The sequence below is a fragment of the Haliotis rufescens genome, unplaced genomic scaffold (genome assembly GCF_023055435.1).
Source record: "Haliotis rufescens isolate VD_foot unplaced genomic scaffold, xgHalRufe1.0.p SCAF_4, whole genome shotgun sequence".
Classification (NCBI taxonomy): domain Eukaryota; kingdom Metazoa; phylum Mollusca; class Gastropoda; order Lepetellida; family Haliotidae; genus Haliotis; species Haliotis rufescens.
In genome coordinates, this window is record NW_025964112.1 from 13,482,739 (window position 1) to 13,500,210 (window position 17,472).

Here is a 17,472-nt window from a genome sequence, read left to right on the forward strand (position 1 = left end):
GATATACATGGATGTGGGTGGAGTAGTGATACTGTATGTCTGGTGGATATACATGGATGTGGGTGGAGTAGTGATACTGTATGTCTGGTGGATATACATGGATGTGGGTGGAGTAGTGATACTGTATGTCTGGTGGGTGGACATACTTGGATGTGGTGAAGTAGTGATACTGTATGTCTGGTGGGTGTACTTGGATGTGGGTGTAGTAGTGATACTGTTTGTCTAGTGGATATACTTGGATGTGGGTGGAGTAGTCCCACTGTATGTCTGGTGGACATACTTGGATGTGGGTGGAGTATTGACACTGTATGTCTGGTGGATGTACTTGGATGTGGGTGGAGTAGTGACACTGTATGTCTGGTGGACATACTTGGATGTGGGTGGAGTAGTGACACTGTATGTCTGGTGGATGTACTTGGATGTGGGTGGAGTAGTGACACTGTATGTCTGGTGGATGTACTTGGATGTGGGTGAAGTAGTGATACTGTATGTCTGGTGGGTGGACATACTTGGATGTGGGTGGAGTATTGATACTGTATGTTTGGAGGGTGGATATACTTGGATGTTGGTGGATATACAAGTATATCCAACCTCCAAACATACAGTGTCACAACCTCAACGACATTTAAGTACTATCCCCCCATGTTTTTCTTTAGCCTACCTGTTCTAATCTGAAACCCCCACTGACAATATTACCTCCCTAGCAGGAAATGACACCAGAACAAAAAGTTAATATCGCCAAAGAACATATGAGAATGGATTCAGATTTCTCTCAAATACATGAACAGATAAGATGGTATCTAATTCAGATATTTTCAATCCTGTACATGCCACTAGCAAACAACTCCCATTCAACATGCCACATAGCTCTGGTATATGAGCCTATTATTCTGGATTCCATTGCCCCAAGGTAAAGCAATCAGCAGGTAGGGACGACGCCCTCATCATGGAGAAGCGTAATTTGGGCGTCACATTCACCAACCTGGTCTTCTGTCAAAACTCACATCGCCATGCTTCAATAACCACGGGAAATCTCAGTATCAGCGAATCTCAGTCTCGTTTAGGGCATTCATAACTCGTTCAAAACATTCTCAGCACATTCATGATTTATTATAGCATCAGTGAATGTGTTCTTCTAACACACTCAGCTGGCAGCCCGGTATCAACTATTGTTCCACTCTGGTTTTGCTCTATGTAGTATTGTTGTGGAGGATAAATGTGTTATCGCCTCCATGGTATAAGTTGTTGATAAGGTTCTAGTATTATGTCAGTAGCAGTGTAGCGGTTGGATGATGGTGTGACTCACAGACGTGCTGCTGCCCCTGGGATAAAGGCGAATCTGAAGTACCTAGATGCTTCAAGGTCAAGGCCATGCCCTATCATAAGGAACGCTGCTTTCTACTTTCATGAATCAATCAATGTAGATTTCCAGAAACCCCTGGATTGAATGCTGCATGTTTAGCTCCACTGCATGCCCACACATTATCCACACACAGCGAAAATAGCTTTTTCAAAATACACTTGCCATGGAAACAAGACAAGATTTTGGATGGCAACAATCATTTATGGGACCATCCACGAAATATTTCATCATTATTGCTTCTTTAAAGATTTTCCCAAAAAAACTTCATTTTGATTTTCAAAAACACTCTGATATCTTTATAAGTAATGTGACCTACATCATTCTCGATTATTTCAAGTTATCACATCTCCCTTCAATTATTATGAGGGGCGGTCGGGTAGCCTTGTGGTTAAAGCGTTCGCTCGTCAAAGACCCGGGTTCGATTCCGACATGGGTACAATGTGTGAAGCCCATTTCTGGTGTCCCCCGCCGTGATATTGCTGGAATATTGCTAAAAGTGGCGTAAAAACCATACTCACTCACTCACTCAATTATTATGAACATGATAAATATCTTGGACCTGTATGGCACCACGTCTACATTACTATCTTATCACTAACACAGCACATTATTTCTCCAGTTAATAGTTTGAAAACAACAATCAATCAAAATAATTTTTCTAAACAAAGGTTCATCCAAAATCTACATTCAAAATTGCAGCCTCATTTGGGTGAGTCCTCAATATATCCAGTCTTATCAGATAACCGTTATAAAGGAACTCTTTGCTGATCTGTGATGGTACACAAGAGTGAGAGGTACAAACTTGTGATTTCTACTTGTTTTAATCCTGAAAGAACAGTGTTTACTGAAAGGGTGGCTATTTTTAGCATCATGTCTTTCCAACTGAACTCAAAACAATGGTATGGTTTTGAATGGGTCCAGGGTATTTGTCCCAATACAATGGTACAATACATGGGGTACACCATATGTAGACAAACTTAAGCCCCTTATCAATTTCATGCTTATTGCCCGCAAAGAAAGTTGAATTCAATCAATCAAGTTCTTGCCTATCTTACATCTTATCTCTCACAAGTTAATGACAAGGTATATGATTGCCGTACACTACAGCTACTATGGAGCATAGGGTCTGGAAAAGTCCAGGGTCCCGTTCCACAAAGCGATCTTAGCGCTAAGGTGATCGTAACTCCCATACTTTAACACTGGCTTAGTCGTAGGGCTCAGATGCTGTTTCTGATCATCAGCTTCTCAAGAAACCTGAAACTATATCATCACATACACACTCTCATCTTTCTGGACCTTGTACTTTCTAAGATCATAAAATATTTACCATCTTTTTCAGCAAAAACAAATATTTCAAGCTCTCATATTGGCATATACTCCAACAAAACTTATAATCTTTATACAGCAAGTGTTTTTTGTTTGTTGTTTGTTGTTTAACGCCGCACTCAGCAATATTCCAGCTATATGACGGCGGTCTGTAAATAATCGACCTTGGACCAGACAATCAAGTGATTGACGTTATGAGCATTGATCCACGAAATTGGGATACGATGACATGCATCAACCAAGGCAGTGAGCCTGATCACCCGATCCTGTTAGTCGCCTCTTACGACAAGCATAGTCGCCTTTTACGGCAAGCATGGGTTGCTGAAGACCTATTCTATCCCAGATCTTCAAGGGCCAGCAAGTGGGGAAAAATGTTGAAATACTAAAATTTATAGACAGTTAACAAAAAACCCAAACACTACTGATATGGTTGATATAAACCGACTGACACAAGGAGCTGCACCCTTGCTGATGCAATGTAAAGACATACTCACTCACTCACTCATGCACTCACTAATGCACTCACTAATGCACTCAATCAGGAAACAGAATGTTTGAGACTACCAGTCTGAACATCATTACTTATCAACACTTTCAGTAGCTTTTATATTTAATATGGACTATCATTAGCTGAGCTTACTTGACCAAACTTTACAAGACTTGGGCTTCGGTTTAGTGTCTTAATTAAGTCACACACTGCTTTTCAATTCTAACATAACCAAAAGACACTTCAGTTTAACCCTTTCAACAGTAAGTGAATGTTGATTTAAGTCATAGTCATTAGGGATGGGTATTAGAGGTTTAAAGTGCATCACAATATTTTGTGATGCACAACGCCGTATTGCGATACGTATCACGATATATTGTAAAATTCTAAATTTTGAATTCAGAAATATCAGAAAACATAAATGTATGGATGGGAGTTCACAAATAAAACAAAAAAGGATGCTAGTAAACAATATGTTTACCCATTTAATAAATATGCAGCCACCTGGCTGCACGCTCCGGGACAGCGAAAGTATTTGGCAAGTGTATAACATGAAACACATGAAACACATGATAAAAGTCACTATTTCAAATCACCCGATATACTGAGCATGAAAAATTTATATTGTGATACGTATCAAGGAAAGAATGAACCTCAATTTACTGATATACTGGTAATACCACGCACCCTTAATAGTCATCCATACTGTGTGTATGTCAACAGGCCCTGCAAAGTCTTGGCCAGGACGGGACAGCAGTAATTAATTACATGAATGACCCACACGAGCAAGGCATGATGACTCACAAGGAGCCAGGTCACATATACCAGTAACCATGACATCATAAATCATGTCAGTCATCTCTTGGGACTTATCTCGGATTCCAAACTAAGTGCCCTTGGCAGGCAAAATATTAATATATATTCAAAACTGAGATTATATCTAAGTTCTTATTTCCAACTTCAGCATGTGTTCAGCAGTATTTTTACATTGTATTTTAACACTGCATTCAATGCAATAACGTAAAAGTAAGAATGGAAGCCTTTTTATTAATCCAGTTGTGAGTGAAATACAAGTGATGCCTACAAAGCCATAACATTCATAGCCATGAAAACTAAAATAGCAGATATTGGAAAAGCATAAATTCGAATTTGGTATTTTTGGCTGACATTTGCTGCAGACTTGAATCAAAAAGTGGCTCTGAGCGGGCCCTGCTAAATCCCTGTAATTGTATTTAAATTGTAACAAACATGGGTGAGTGAGTGAGTTGGGTTAATCGCCGCTTTTAACAGTATTCCATTTATATCGCAGTGTGTCAGCTTAATGTGGGAGGAAAGCCCGAAGTGATGCAGTTCTCAGACGTTTACCACTTCGGTGAAACCCACGAGCACAGGTATGGTGCTGACAAACCTAGAAACATAATCGAGGCGAACCGGGATTCAAACCCACAATCATAGGTTTCTGGCGTGCCCAAGGGAGGCAACTCTGCACAGGGAATTGCGGTGCCTGAGATGACTGCGCCACCCGTGCCCCCACAACAAGCATGGGGTAACAGGGACCTATTATGACCCAGATTCCAGGCTGCTTGCTCAGTGATGAGTGCCATGGGTGCCATGAATATTCCAAATAAATACTTAAGAATAGATTGTATTATGAAGCTTAAGTTTTATTGAGGAAAATAACCATGATAAATGGCAATATAACATACTATAGAATAACGCATATACCATGCAACAAGACAATAACATGTAAACTTCATGCAACAATAATTTGTATCACTTTCTGGAAACAAATGATATAACCATTTATATCATTCCTTATTTGAATACAAAGCTTGATACTGGATTATGCAAAGCTATCTTGTCATATTGCTTTGTTAGCACACAGTGACATGATGATTATGGTTGCCATTGCCTATCACTAGCACAGTGATACATTAAATATGGTTAAAGAAGATTTTTTTGAATGCAAATATTATACAAAATGTCAGTTAATATTCCTGGCAATCTAATTTTGAAAAATTGTAAAACCCTAGCTATAGTTATCTTCCATTGCCATGGTTATGGGTGGTATATCTCATGATACTCCTATTGGAGGGCCAACTACGAACTATTTACGAAATATCTCTCGTCTGTCAGGGAAAACTGATTTTTCCATTAATATCCAGCTATATAATGATATACTACAAAACATTGTCTTTGAGCTGCTTTCTGTATTCTGTGAATCATCTGGTTAAAAAACTAGGAACATGTATGATAAAAACTTTCCTTTGAAACAAACTAGCAATTTCACAGTTATCTCCCTTGATACAAGAAATTTGTAGTTTCACTGAAACACTGAAAATGCCTACTTCAGCATCTCGAAACCACGGAACTTTCTAGAATACTTTCATTCTGGTTTCCTTTAGTGTCACAATGCTGTATCAGTTGTCTCCCTTGAATCTCACATTTTCCCTCCAATCTCACACTTTCCCTCCAAAAAATAAAGTTATTTCACAATGCCGTATCAGTAGGCTCCCTTGAATCTCAAACATTCCCTCAAAATAGTAAGCTGTCTCACAATTGTACCAGTTCTTTCACGTGGAACTAACAATCCTTCTCGTTTTTCCAGATAGCCAAGTTGTCTCGTAGGAGCTGTAAAACCCCTTCACATTCTTCATAATCTTCAGGATTTTTTTTCAGTGCTTCCTCACCTTCATCCAGAGTTTTCTGTGCGAGCTCACAGGCTTTGTCGGTGCAGTTACACACTTCATAATGATACACCGAGTAACTGAGAGCAAGACCAAGAAGATGGTAATCCTTAGAATCTAATCCCTCGACTGCTAATTTCAAGCCTTCTTCATACGCCTTCCCAGCATCCTCTATGGCCTGTGAGCGATTCTCATCAAGTTCATATTCGGTAATGTATCGGTAGTAATCCCCCCGTAGCTTGGAGTAGAACACTTTCGTCTGAACTTCTGTCGCATGGGGGATCAGAGAATCCTCCAGCATTTTCAATGTTTTTCTACATAACTGGATCAACTGTTTTCCGATGTCATCATAGTATTCTGTTGTCACGTCCTTCACACCATCAGCAAGTTCATTACGTTGATACCAGGCTAAGATTCTCAAAGACTGTCGGGCTCGACCAATGACATACTTTGATGCTGAGGCAAATAAATTTCGACTTTTCTCATCCAGATGAGGATTCTTTTCAATCAATTTCTCTAAAAAATCCAACACATCTTCCTGCCTGTCCATCTGATTCGCCCACTCGGCCAACTGGAACAGGTCATCAGCTTCACAAAATGACTCCATTTTGACAGGTTGAAAAATAACAGGACACACTCACCAGTTTCAACTTTCCAAAGACGTGGTAAACAGTTTTAACACCTGTCACACAAACTGAAGAATTTTCCAATTAGTAGTTAGTGCAGTCACAGTTCTTACACAGGTCAGCAGTTTTCCACACCAGCGAACCAGCCCTCTGAAACTTGCCTACAATACAATTCCACCAGTATTGAATATTCTGGGCCGAGATAGTGTCTCACTGTCCTATAGCCGAGGGAAATTTGTCAGCCTTTTGAGGTGATAGACAGAGGGTGTGAGGCTTGTCAACATCCACAGCAAATTACTCACTAAGTAAATATCTACGTTAGATTCAGACGAACAAACTGTGCAGCACGATGTGTCCAGAATCTCTTATATCCTCGTAAAATACCTCCGTCCACCACTTCAGCTTTGCCAAGTTGTAATCATTGTCTCATCAGCCTCCACATGAAACTGTTTACCGATGCATGAAAAGCCAACGAAAATGTAAAAACACTTGTCCTGTTGACGCACACTGCTTGAAAAGGGCTCTTGGATCGGAGCGGTGAGAAATTCACCGTTCAAACATTTGTCGTTCCAACTAAGCCAGGGTGTGGGGAGCGGAAAGGTTGACTGGTTTCACTAGCGTACTCCCAGCTGCACAGTTCACAGCCTACCATGGGCATTCACAAGCAGAATAAAGACACAAATGGGTTCAGAATACATGCTCAACAGAGCATAACAGATTTACGATCCAAGTGAGAGAGACACATTCAAAGCTAGGTATTCATGATGACACATGTAAGTTCTGTGCATTTCAAACTACACATATCATTCCCATTTATGTCTCCCAAACATAGCAACAATGATAATCTATATAACAAAATTGAGGTCAGGGGACGATCAACACAAAATAACAATCCAACTACCCAGGAATGAAATCAAATACAATGTAATGTAACTAGTCAAATATATCCTTCTACCGTGGACACACTTTGATGCACGTACACACCTCCACCGCTATATATGTACCAACATACCTCATGAACATTATATATTGGATCAGATAAACCTGTCTATCCTGTCTATCATTAAATGTACAGGTACTTAGTTAAACATACAACATTTATTATTCATTGAGAAACCATCAAACAAACTTGACCTATTCAGGTAAAGGTCAGACCGGCAGGGTTGAAGGGGCTGGTCCTCCATCATTCAGAGTGCGTGCCTACATCTAATTAAACAATAGTGACATACTTACACAGCCTTTTGCATTCAAAATACCCTTAGTTTGGACTCAGCTAAACAATCCTAAAATATTTGACATTTCTACAAGGTCTTAATCATTGTCCACAAGTAATGGATTATCTGTTCTTCAGACATTTTATCTTCATGTAATTTAAATGTATTTTAAGTCTAAAGTTTTAAGTTTAAATTTTAAGTCTCTATTTTTCATCAAGTTGGATTAAAATAATTTTGACTTTTTTAAGGAAACGATGAAGCTTATTGCTTTTGAAGATGTTGCAGAAAAACAGATTTGATATTTCCTAGAGTTGGGAAACACATTGAAAATCATGATCAAGTATTGAAACAAGTGACTGATTATCTACTAAAGATTGTTCCAAACAGACAATAATTCATTTATCACATTTATTCTTCATCCAGACTTACATCTTCGTACACCATGATGCATCCATTACTTATCCTTTGACTCTTAATACAAGTGAGAATCATTAATAGAGGTAACTAAAATGACCACCCTGGAGGTAGCTGGTACTGGTAACAATGTCATAACCTATTTGTTTATGAAAGCTGTTTTAAGTTACTATTTCAGTGCATCCTATACACGTCGGTTTTGGTTGGTTTAATGTTTTAAGCCGCACTTAGCAATATTCCAGCTATATGACGGTGGTGACCACCACCACCACTACTACTACCACCACTACTACTACTACTACTACCACCACCACTACTACTACTACTACCACTACTACTACTACTACTACCACCACCACCACTACTACTACTACTACTACTAGTACTACTACTACCACTACTACTACTACTAGTACTACTACTACCACTACTACCACCACTACTACTACCACCACTACTACTTCTACTATCACTACTACTAGTACTACTACTACCACTACTACTACTACTAGTACTACTACTACCACTACTACCACCACTACTACTACCACCACCACTACTACTACTACTACTACTACTACTACTAGTACTACTACTACCACTACTACCACCACTACTACTACCACCACTACTACTTCTACTATCACTACTACTATTTCTACTACTGCCTAACACTAGAACTACTACTACAACCACCACTACTATCACCACAACTACTACTACTACCACCACCACCACCACCACCACCACCACTACTACCCCCCCCCCCCCCCCCCCCCCCCCTCTACTACTACCACTATAAATCGATGTTAAGTACAGAATAAGGTGATCAATTAGTTGATTATGAAGGCAGGACAATGTCATCAGGAACAGTCCACACCTTTGGTACATGTATCTTCTAATGTTACAGATATTCACAAATAGCTAATATCCTGAATATCACATCAACTGATGGAAGATCCTGGTCATACACTTTTTTTGTTTACTATGTAACTTGTTTGGGCAATGGGGGTAATTAAGTTATTAAGGATAAGATATATGGATGAACAACTTCTTTATTACAATTAGAGTGAGGTTTTGTTGTAGGTTCTAACACAGTTATCAAGCCAGTGATATACAGGTAGGAAGCAGTGCTTATACAGTAGAGTCTCTCAAAGAAGGTAATAAAGTAGATTAAGTTAGAGGAGATTCTGAAGAACAATTAGGGATTTTGCATAGGTTTGATTATTTCATGTTTTGTATGGCACATCTGTAATGAAGTTTTACAAATATCAGGGGCAAAATTCACCGCACATTTAACAGTTGTATAAAGCTTAAAAATGATGGAATAAGTGAATGTTGTTTTAAGTGATCATAGCAATAACACAGCAGTCTAGGATAGGAGTGTTATCATATATCAAGTTATGAATGTATCGCTAACTTCTGAATACTGATACTATATCAAAACAAGTTTATGAATATCGATACACCATTATTAATTCACTGCCACAGAAATGTTTGTTAAGATTGCCATGGTTTCATTGGACAACAGAAGGCTGAAAATTTGAATGTTAAAAATTTCATATTTAGTATTACGGGTAAGTTGATTAACTGCTGGTCTGGATAAATATTTTTATCAGTACCTAGAAAAAAACAACTTATTTTGTTAGTAATTGATATATCTATATATTGTGATACTTTTGAGTCGTTCTATTGATATTAAACATTCCGATCAATGCCAACCCTAGTCTGGGAGCCCTAATCTAGTGAAGTTTGATTCCTTCCAGTATTAATCTGAAATAATTGCTGTTGGAGTTACGTACATGAATGTTACTGTACTTGGAAACATGGTTGAGTTCGAGGCTTGGACCAGACAAACCAGCAGTCAGCAATGTGAGCAACATACCAACCAGATGGTCTTGGTGCTGACCACTGTGACTACCTGATCTCTGATAAATCAGATTGTGTTTGTGTGACACAACCCTGATATTAGGGTATTTTATGAGTGCTTCTATAGATGGGACAATTGTTCTTATTCTGATATCACTACAAAACAAATAGGATGTAGTGGGTCATTGTAATATAGCTGAGGCTATATTTGTATGTGGTCTCTGTCAAGGGTCAATGATTATGTAAGTAATTGAAACCATGACTTTAGTGACAATCGTTCTGTTCAGAATACTGAATCACGGTTCATACACTTTTAGCTTGAGTGGTTGAGTGAGTGGTTGAGTGAGTGGTTGAGTGAGTGGTTGAGTGAGTGGTTGAGTGGTTGAGTGGGTGGGTGAGTGAGTGAGTGAGTGAGTGAGTGAGTGAGTGAGTGAGTGAGTGAGTGAGTGGTTGAGTGAGTGGTTGAGTGAGTGGTTGAGTGAGTGAGTGAGTGAGTGAGTGAGTGAGTGAGTGGTTGAGTGGTTGAGTGAGTGGTTGAGTGAGTGGTTGAGTGAGTGGTTGAGTGGTTGAGTGGTTGAGTGAGTGAGTGAGTGAGTGAGTGAGTGAGTGAGTGTGAGTGATTTGTAGGGCTGGGACGAGTCAAAATTTACTACCCGGGTACTCGACAGACTATTACCCGTCCCTACCTGGATACCCGCTTTAGGTCTCAAGAGTTGGGTACAAAATGTCCGAATGGAAATTGTTTTACAGCAGCCCTGGCAAAAACTATTTAGGTAATGTATAAAACGATCTGGTAATGCATACACTGCAGTTGATAGACGCTTTATCCTTACTCGAACACATAAAAGAAATGTGAACATCAGCTATACTTGTAGTGTAACCATTGAGTTTTATTGTTTATGTCATAACAGTATACCACAACACTAACCACGGGTCCGGGTAGTCATGTGGGTACCTGGGTCCTACTCAGAACCCACCCGACCTGAGTACCCGAGTTACCCGTCCCAGGACTAGTGATTTGCCACAATTTATATATCTAGAATTAGAATAACATGGGAAACAGTCGATGGTTGAGTTTTTATTTTTTTTCTTGCTGCTGATATATTACCAGAAGGATGTTACTGGTATAAACATATTATTTTTCATGACCTTTCCATGACTTTATATCAATTTTCTATTTCCCAAAGTAAACTTAACTCAAACTGAAATTCCATGACATCTCCAGATTTTCATGGCCTGTATGAACCAAGTAAATGGTCTCATGGGTATTATATACAGCTTATCATCAATGACAGGTGGTTGTGAGAGACATTTTAACAGGACAATTCTTTCTTAACAGCATAGCATCGAGGATAAACATTGACAAGTTACGAAGTGTACATGTTTCATCAGTAGCCGTTTACACTTTAAACTTTTGAACATTTAGATTAATAAGGAAATGCTGTTCTATGTACCATACACTGCTCTAAACACAATTCAGGTGCAAACAGGAAAAATATGATTGGTCATGTTGATATATTGGCTTAGATCATGTATGTGGATAGCAAGAAATAATAATTTTCCAGCCCAAATTTTCAATATATTGAAAACAATTTGTTTCAAGGTCAGTTTCACATATGTTTCAGGTATGTCTAATGTACATGTAACATGTAATCATACTATAATTGATATCTAATTATCTAGGTATATATATAATCTAATACACCTTATAAAATAAACAGACGATAAATAATTACATGCAAAATCGTCCCCAAAACGAAAACCTTCACCACTGGGGGGGGGGGGGGGGGGGGGGGAATTCCTTTTGCTGGGGTTAAAAAGGATTCCTGGTGTTTGACACGCTGCCCAATTTGAACCATTCTGCTGGCGCTTAGTCTGCCTACTTCCACCTCAGATATTTTTATCGCACTACAGTCTTTTTCTGTCTGCTCATCTGTTTGATTACCTTGAGTAACCTAAAGTTATGCCTTATTAGTAGTGAGTGAGTGAGTTGGGTTAAACGCCGATTTTATTTGAGTTGTATCACAACGTGTCAGCTTAATGTGGGAGGAAAGCCCTAAGTGATGCAGGTCTCAGACGTTTACCACTTGGGTGAAACCCACGAGCACGGGTATGGTGCTGACAAATCTAGAAACATAATCGGGGCGAACTGGGATTCGAACCCACAATCATAGGTTTCTGGCGTGCCCAAGGGACGCAACTCTGCACCGCGAATCACGGCGCCTTAGACGACTGGGCCACCCATGGCCCCACCTGGGATACGAACCCACAATCATAGGTTTCTGGTGTGCCCAAGGGACGCAACACTGTACAGCAAATTCCGGCGCCTGAGACGACTGGGCCACGTGTGCCCCCGCCTTATTAGTAACAACATTGATAATGACTTCATGCATCTACTCAGGAAATTGGCTAAAAAGGTCAATAATCTGAATTATCGTCGATGGGAAGAAATATTAATGATTTTAGATATGAAAATTTACTCATCGATAATATCTTACATAAACATGATAAATAATTGTGATGAAATAAAGTTTAAATTTACCGAAACAGACTTGTTATTGTCAATCATGTCAATTGCCAAAATTGAAAGCAACTGTTATCACTCTAAAGTACACAAAGTATTCCATGCAGAAATGTGTCACCTCTAGCCAGGGGCATGAAGTGTGTTGATTTCTTTCAGACTTTTTTACATATTTGCTCAAAGTTACTTCTCCAATATTTATCGATAACTGATCAATAATAAGTTGATGATTATCGATCTCTATGATCTGTAATGATAGCCAGCCCTAGACTTTAGTGATAAAAAGCTAGTTGCAAATTGTTAATGGTTATTTTATAAAAAGATCAGAAGTTGTTTCAGCTATTCAACAATGCATGCAATGTTGTTATTTTTGTAGGATTAACAGAAAAAGCAGATACGGTTTAGCGTCTAAGAATCACAAGATGTACAAAGGCAGCAAACAAGTCTACATATCAGTCAAAGAAAACATTTGTCATGCACTGGTAGCTTCAGGCCATACCCCCAAATAGGTTTGTTTTGGAAGACGATTATGAAGTACCGTATCTGATTTTAGCACTTTCACTTTGACATTCAAATATTTTAAAAAAATATTACGAATTCTTCTCTCTCAGAAATTGACCAAATATGTTTTTGAGATTTATATTCTCAACAAAATCACAATCATTTTTTTTCAGTTCACTAGTCGTCTAAGGCGCTGGGATTCGCTGTGCAGAGTTGCGTCCCTTGGGCACGCCAGAAACTATGATTGTGGGTTCGAATCCTGGATCGCCCCGATTATGTTTCTAGGTTTGTCAGCACCATACCCCATGATACCCGTGCTTGTGGGTTTCACTGAAGTGGTAAACATCTGAGACCTGCATCACTTCGGGCTTTCCTCCCACATTAAGCTGACATGCCGCGTTATAACTGGAATACTGTTAAAAGCGGCGTTAAACCCAATTCATTCACTCACTTGCCCTTTAAGTATGCCAAAAAAACAATATAAAACACAATACACAATTACTGAAAACCACTTACAACAAGTATGCCACTACAAATTCTCTTATATTTGTAGTTCAATACTATGATTTCATATTCTGCTTTTCCTTTTATGACCAATAATTTTACTGTTTTAATTTATCTGTTATCATTATTGATTTCCTTTTGTAGAATAGTATGAAACAGGAAACTTTATTTGAAATGAACAATCAAGTATGTCTTTAACTACCAGGTGTATTGAAGTTGATGGTCTTGGGGTGAAAACTTCATGTGTCAGGGAAACGAAGTATATAAAGTAAAACATGACAGATAAATCAAATCAAAACATTGCCTGTATTTATAACAATAAATATCAACAGTGATCAAAGAAAAAAGTTTATTTCCATAAAACTATATTTTGAGCAATGGTCCAGGTAAGGCAGTCAAGTGCGTAAAACAAGGTGGGACGAGGAGGTATATCTTTTCTGGTCGCAATGAAACAAATTCCGATTGTTGAGCACAGCAATGCATAAATTGAATGAAATTCAAATTGAAGTCATTTATACTTTTGCAATTTTTTACCTTCACTTAATCTTGATATTTATTATAAATGTACTGCAAAAATAATAATATTTCCTTCTTTTACCTACACAAGCTTTCCTTCTGCTTAAAAACAGCCAACACCATGAGGGTTAAGGAAGAGATTGGTGCATAGATTTTAAAAATATTTTAGGATTTGAAGCCTATAGCGCACATTGGCAAATTTACTTATAGGACAATCCGTAGCCCCCGTAGTGACATACAGAAAAACCCATGAAGATTCGGGGTAGAATAGATCTTAACAGAGCTCCAGATAAGCTGCGTATCTGCGTAAAATACGCATAAAAAATGCAGAAATATGCAGTAAAATAAAATCCAAGCTTTTCAAATACGCAACGAACATTACAGATTCGCTACAAAAATATAACTTGTGCGTATCATCAAAATATTGTGAAGTAACCCTGCAGATTTGATTAGCAAATCAGCAACTGATTTTGAAATTATAAACGGACATTCCGTCAACCTTGCCAAACTCCATGATGACAGTTACATCATGATCATTTGCCATCACACTTTCTTGTGGAAGTATCGTGGTATTTTTGAGTCCTATAAAGCTCTCGAACCCACACGACACCAGTTTGCAGGGACTAGATGAATAGTGTTTTTAAATATTTAACTTAAATACCCACATGTGTAAAAACTAGTGGGTAACAGAAATTTGAATACCCAGATAGAATTACTGATACCCAATGATTTTAAAATGCATGGGTAAAATACCCACAACACCAAATCCGTATCTGGAGCTCTAACTTCAGCAACCCTTGCTTGTCGTAAGGCAACTAACAGGTTTGGGCGGTCAGGCTCGCTGACATGGTTGATGCATGTCATCTATCCCAATTGTGTGGATCAATGCTCATGATCATGATGATGTCAATCACTGGATTGTCTGGTCCAGACTCGATTATTTACAGACCGCCATCGTATAGATGGAATATTGCTGAGTGCGGTGTTAAACAACAAATAAACAATAAAAATAAAGACACATAGAAAAACTGATATTAAACGGGAAATGAATGAGAGGTACAGTTACTGCAACTATTTACATGGTCCCTGGGATGAAAAAAACATGGAAATGTCTGTAAACTGATAACATGATGATATAGAGATGGAAAGGAAGCTTATTCAACATCATCATTTTACTCTGCATTCTACTTGTTCTCCCAGATCACCATGATCAACATGACATTTGAAATAACTAAACTGGTAATTGAAAATACTGACATATGAATTACTGTCACCATGTTAACTGATGGCAACCGTGTTGTATTTTATCAATTAACAACATGAACAACTACTGACATACACAGCTGATAGGTATAACAAATCTCATTTTGACAGGTGAGGTGTCAGTGATAAAAGTATCAAATGATTACCTTTTGTTTCGCACCTCCGTGTTGAACTGACATGTCATTCTTACGGTCTTTCGCAAAAATAATAATATTTCCTTCTTTCACCTATGCAAGCTATCGTTTACCTTGGGTTACAAAATAGCCTACTTTATCTGATACACAATGAGATTGGTGTACAGATTTTAAAAATATTTTATGACAAATAGTTTGTAATAAATAAAGTCAGTCATCACGATAAGTGATGGGAACCGTGTGATATCTTATCAAGCAATAACTCCTACTGACACATGCATCTGATACGCATTTCATTTTGACAGGTGAGGTGACACGGAGTGATAAAAATGTAAAACAACGATTACCTTTGCTTCCCGCCTCTACGCTGAATCGAATCCGACATTCTTACTTGTCCTCGGTACTTGTCACTACTGTAGCCGTATTTCGATATGCAGTTATCTCATGTAAGTCACATTAACAACATAAATAACTAAAATCAAACATCGTGTAAAAACCCCAATATTTACTTTCATGGAGGCGGCCATTTGTGTACTGTACCCCTACAAACTACTCATAACTGGTGAAGCAATGCCTACAGAACTCCCTATTATGGTGTTGCACTTATGTTTCAAATTTTCGAAACAATTAACCATACCATTCAGAAATAGTATGTACCACAGACCAATATCAGAACACGCCGAGCTCAATTATTTTTGTTGTTGTTGTTGTTGCCTAACGCTGCACTCAGCAATATTCCAGCAGATACGATATTTCGATATGGTCTCTGATTCTAGCTCTCTGGCTTGCTGTAAATAATCGAGTCTGAATCAAAAGCCTTGTGATTGACATCATGAGTATCGATCGACGAACTTGGGATACACAGCTCGCCTGACCATCTGATCTTCACGGGGGCCGACATCAGTGAGTTTATATAAATTACTTTTCGAGCCCGGGGGCGTCATACCAAAAGTGGCTAACATATTTTAATTATGGTACCTGTTGTTACCCTGCCTGGCTAACACTATACAACCGGCATTACAATCAGACACACACGCGCGCGCACATGCACGAGTGTTGTGTCAGTGCAAAATAAGTCCTGAACGCAGCGTTAAACCCCATTTTACCTCACCTTATATAATCCTCATAACAAATCTGCATTAATTACATGTTCCACACCAGTTATTCCTCGAGGTTGCCCATTTTCTAAAGGTCTAGACTCCTGCTTGTGTTTCTGACTTAATTAATTAATAATTTGCTCATTTGACTCAATTTATGTCTGGATATACCTCAATGACATAATTTAACATCCACATCAAAACATTTCTCTATTACACAATTCCTTCTATTTGAGGCTTAGAACTTATCAATGAATCCTCGACCCGTGAAGATCCGGGGTAGAATAAGGTCTTCAGCAACCCATGCTTGCCGTAAAAGGCGACTATGCTTGTCGTGAGAGGCGACTAACGGGATCGGGTGGTCAGGCTTGCTGACTTGGTTGAAGCATGTCATCGTGGATCGATGTTCATGATGTCAATCAATGGATTGTCTGGTCCAAGCTCGATTATTTACAGACCGCCGTCATATAGCTGGGATATTGCTGAGTGCGGCGTTAAACAACAAACAAACAAACAATGAATCCTCGTGTACATTTGTCTTATGGGTACACTGAACCTATGTCGCTCTCGTTGTTTACGCAGATTCTCCCCGGTTTAGTCCCAACACAAAACGGAAAGCGGAGTCAGATAAAAACGGAAAGCGGAGTCAGATAAGACAACATTTCTCAAAAAGAGTCAAATGCTCCTTGGTCGGGTGCCCAAGGTCTAGCCGATGTAATTAGAACTTTGCGTGAAACTGACACTACCTATTTAGGGTAGTCAAGACTTCTTGATTGATTACATGAACGACTGAGTCACAGAAGACCATCCTCAATTATCCAGTTTTCCATAAAATGTATCATAACAAAATAGAGATAGAAAAGTCATGACAATCAAAGATGTTGGCAGACATAAAAGGGGTGTTTGAGCATCACACAAAGTGGTGGAATCACACGGTGACTCGTTCACAA

General features: G+C 38.8%; 1 protein-coding gene across 1 annotated transcript in view; it reads right to left on the minus strand.

Moving 5' to 3' along the window:
- LOC124111379 (alsin-like) overlaps positions 1-15,948 on the minus strand; it is a 99,116-nt gene extending 83,168 nt beyond the window's left edge. The window contains exon 1 of the mRNA XM_046471070.2: positions 15,773-15,948. Within this exon, the coding sequence (XP_046327026.2) occupies positions 15,773-15,810 (38 nt within the window). The 5' untranslated portion in view covers positions 15,811-15,948. The remainder of the gene's footprint in view (positions 1-15,772) is intronic.
- Between the last annotated feature and the right edge of the window lie 1,524 nt (positions 15,949-17,472).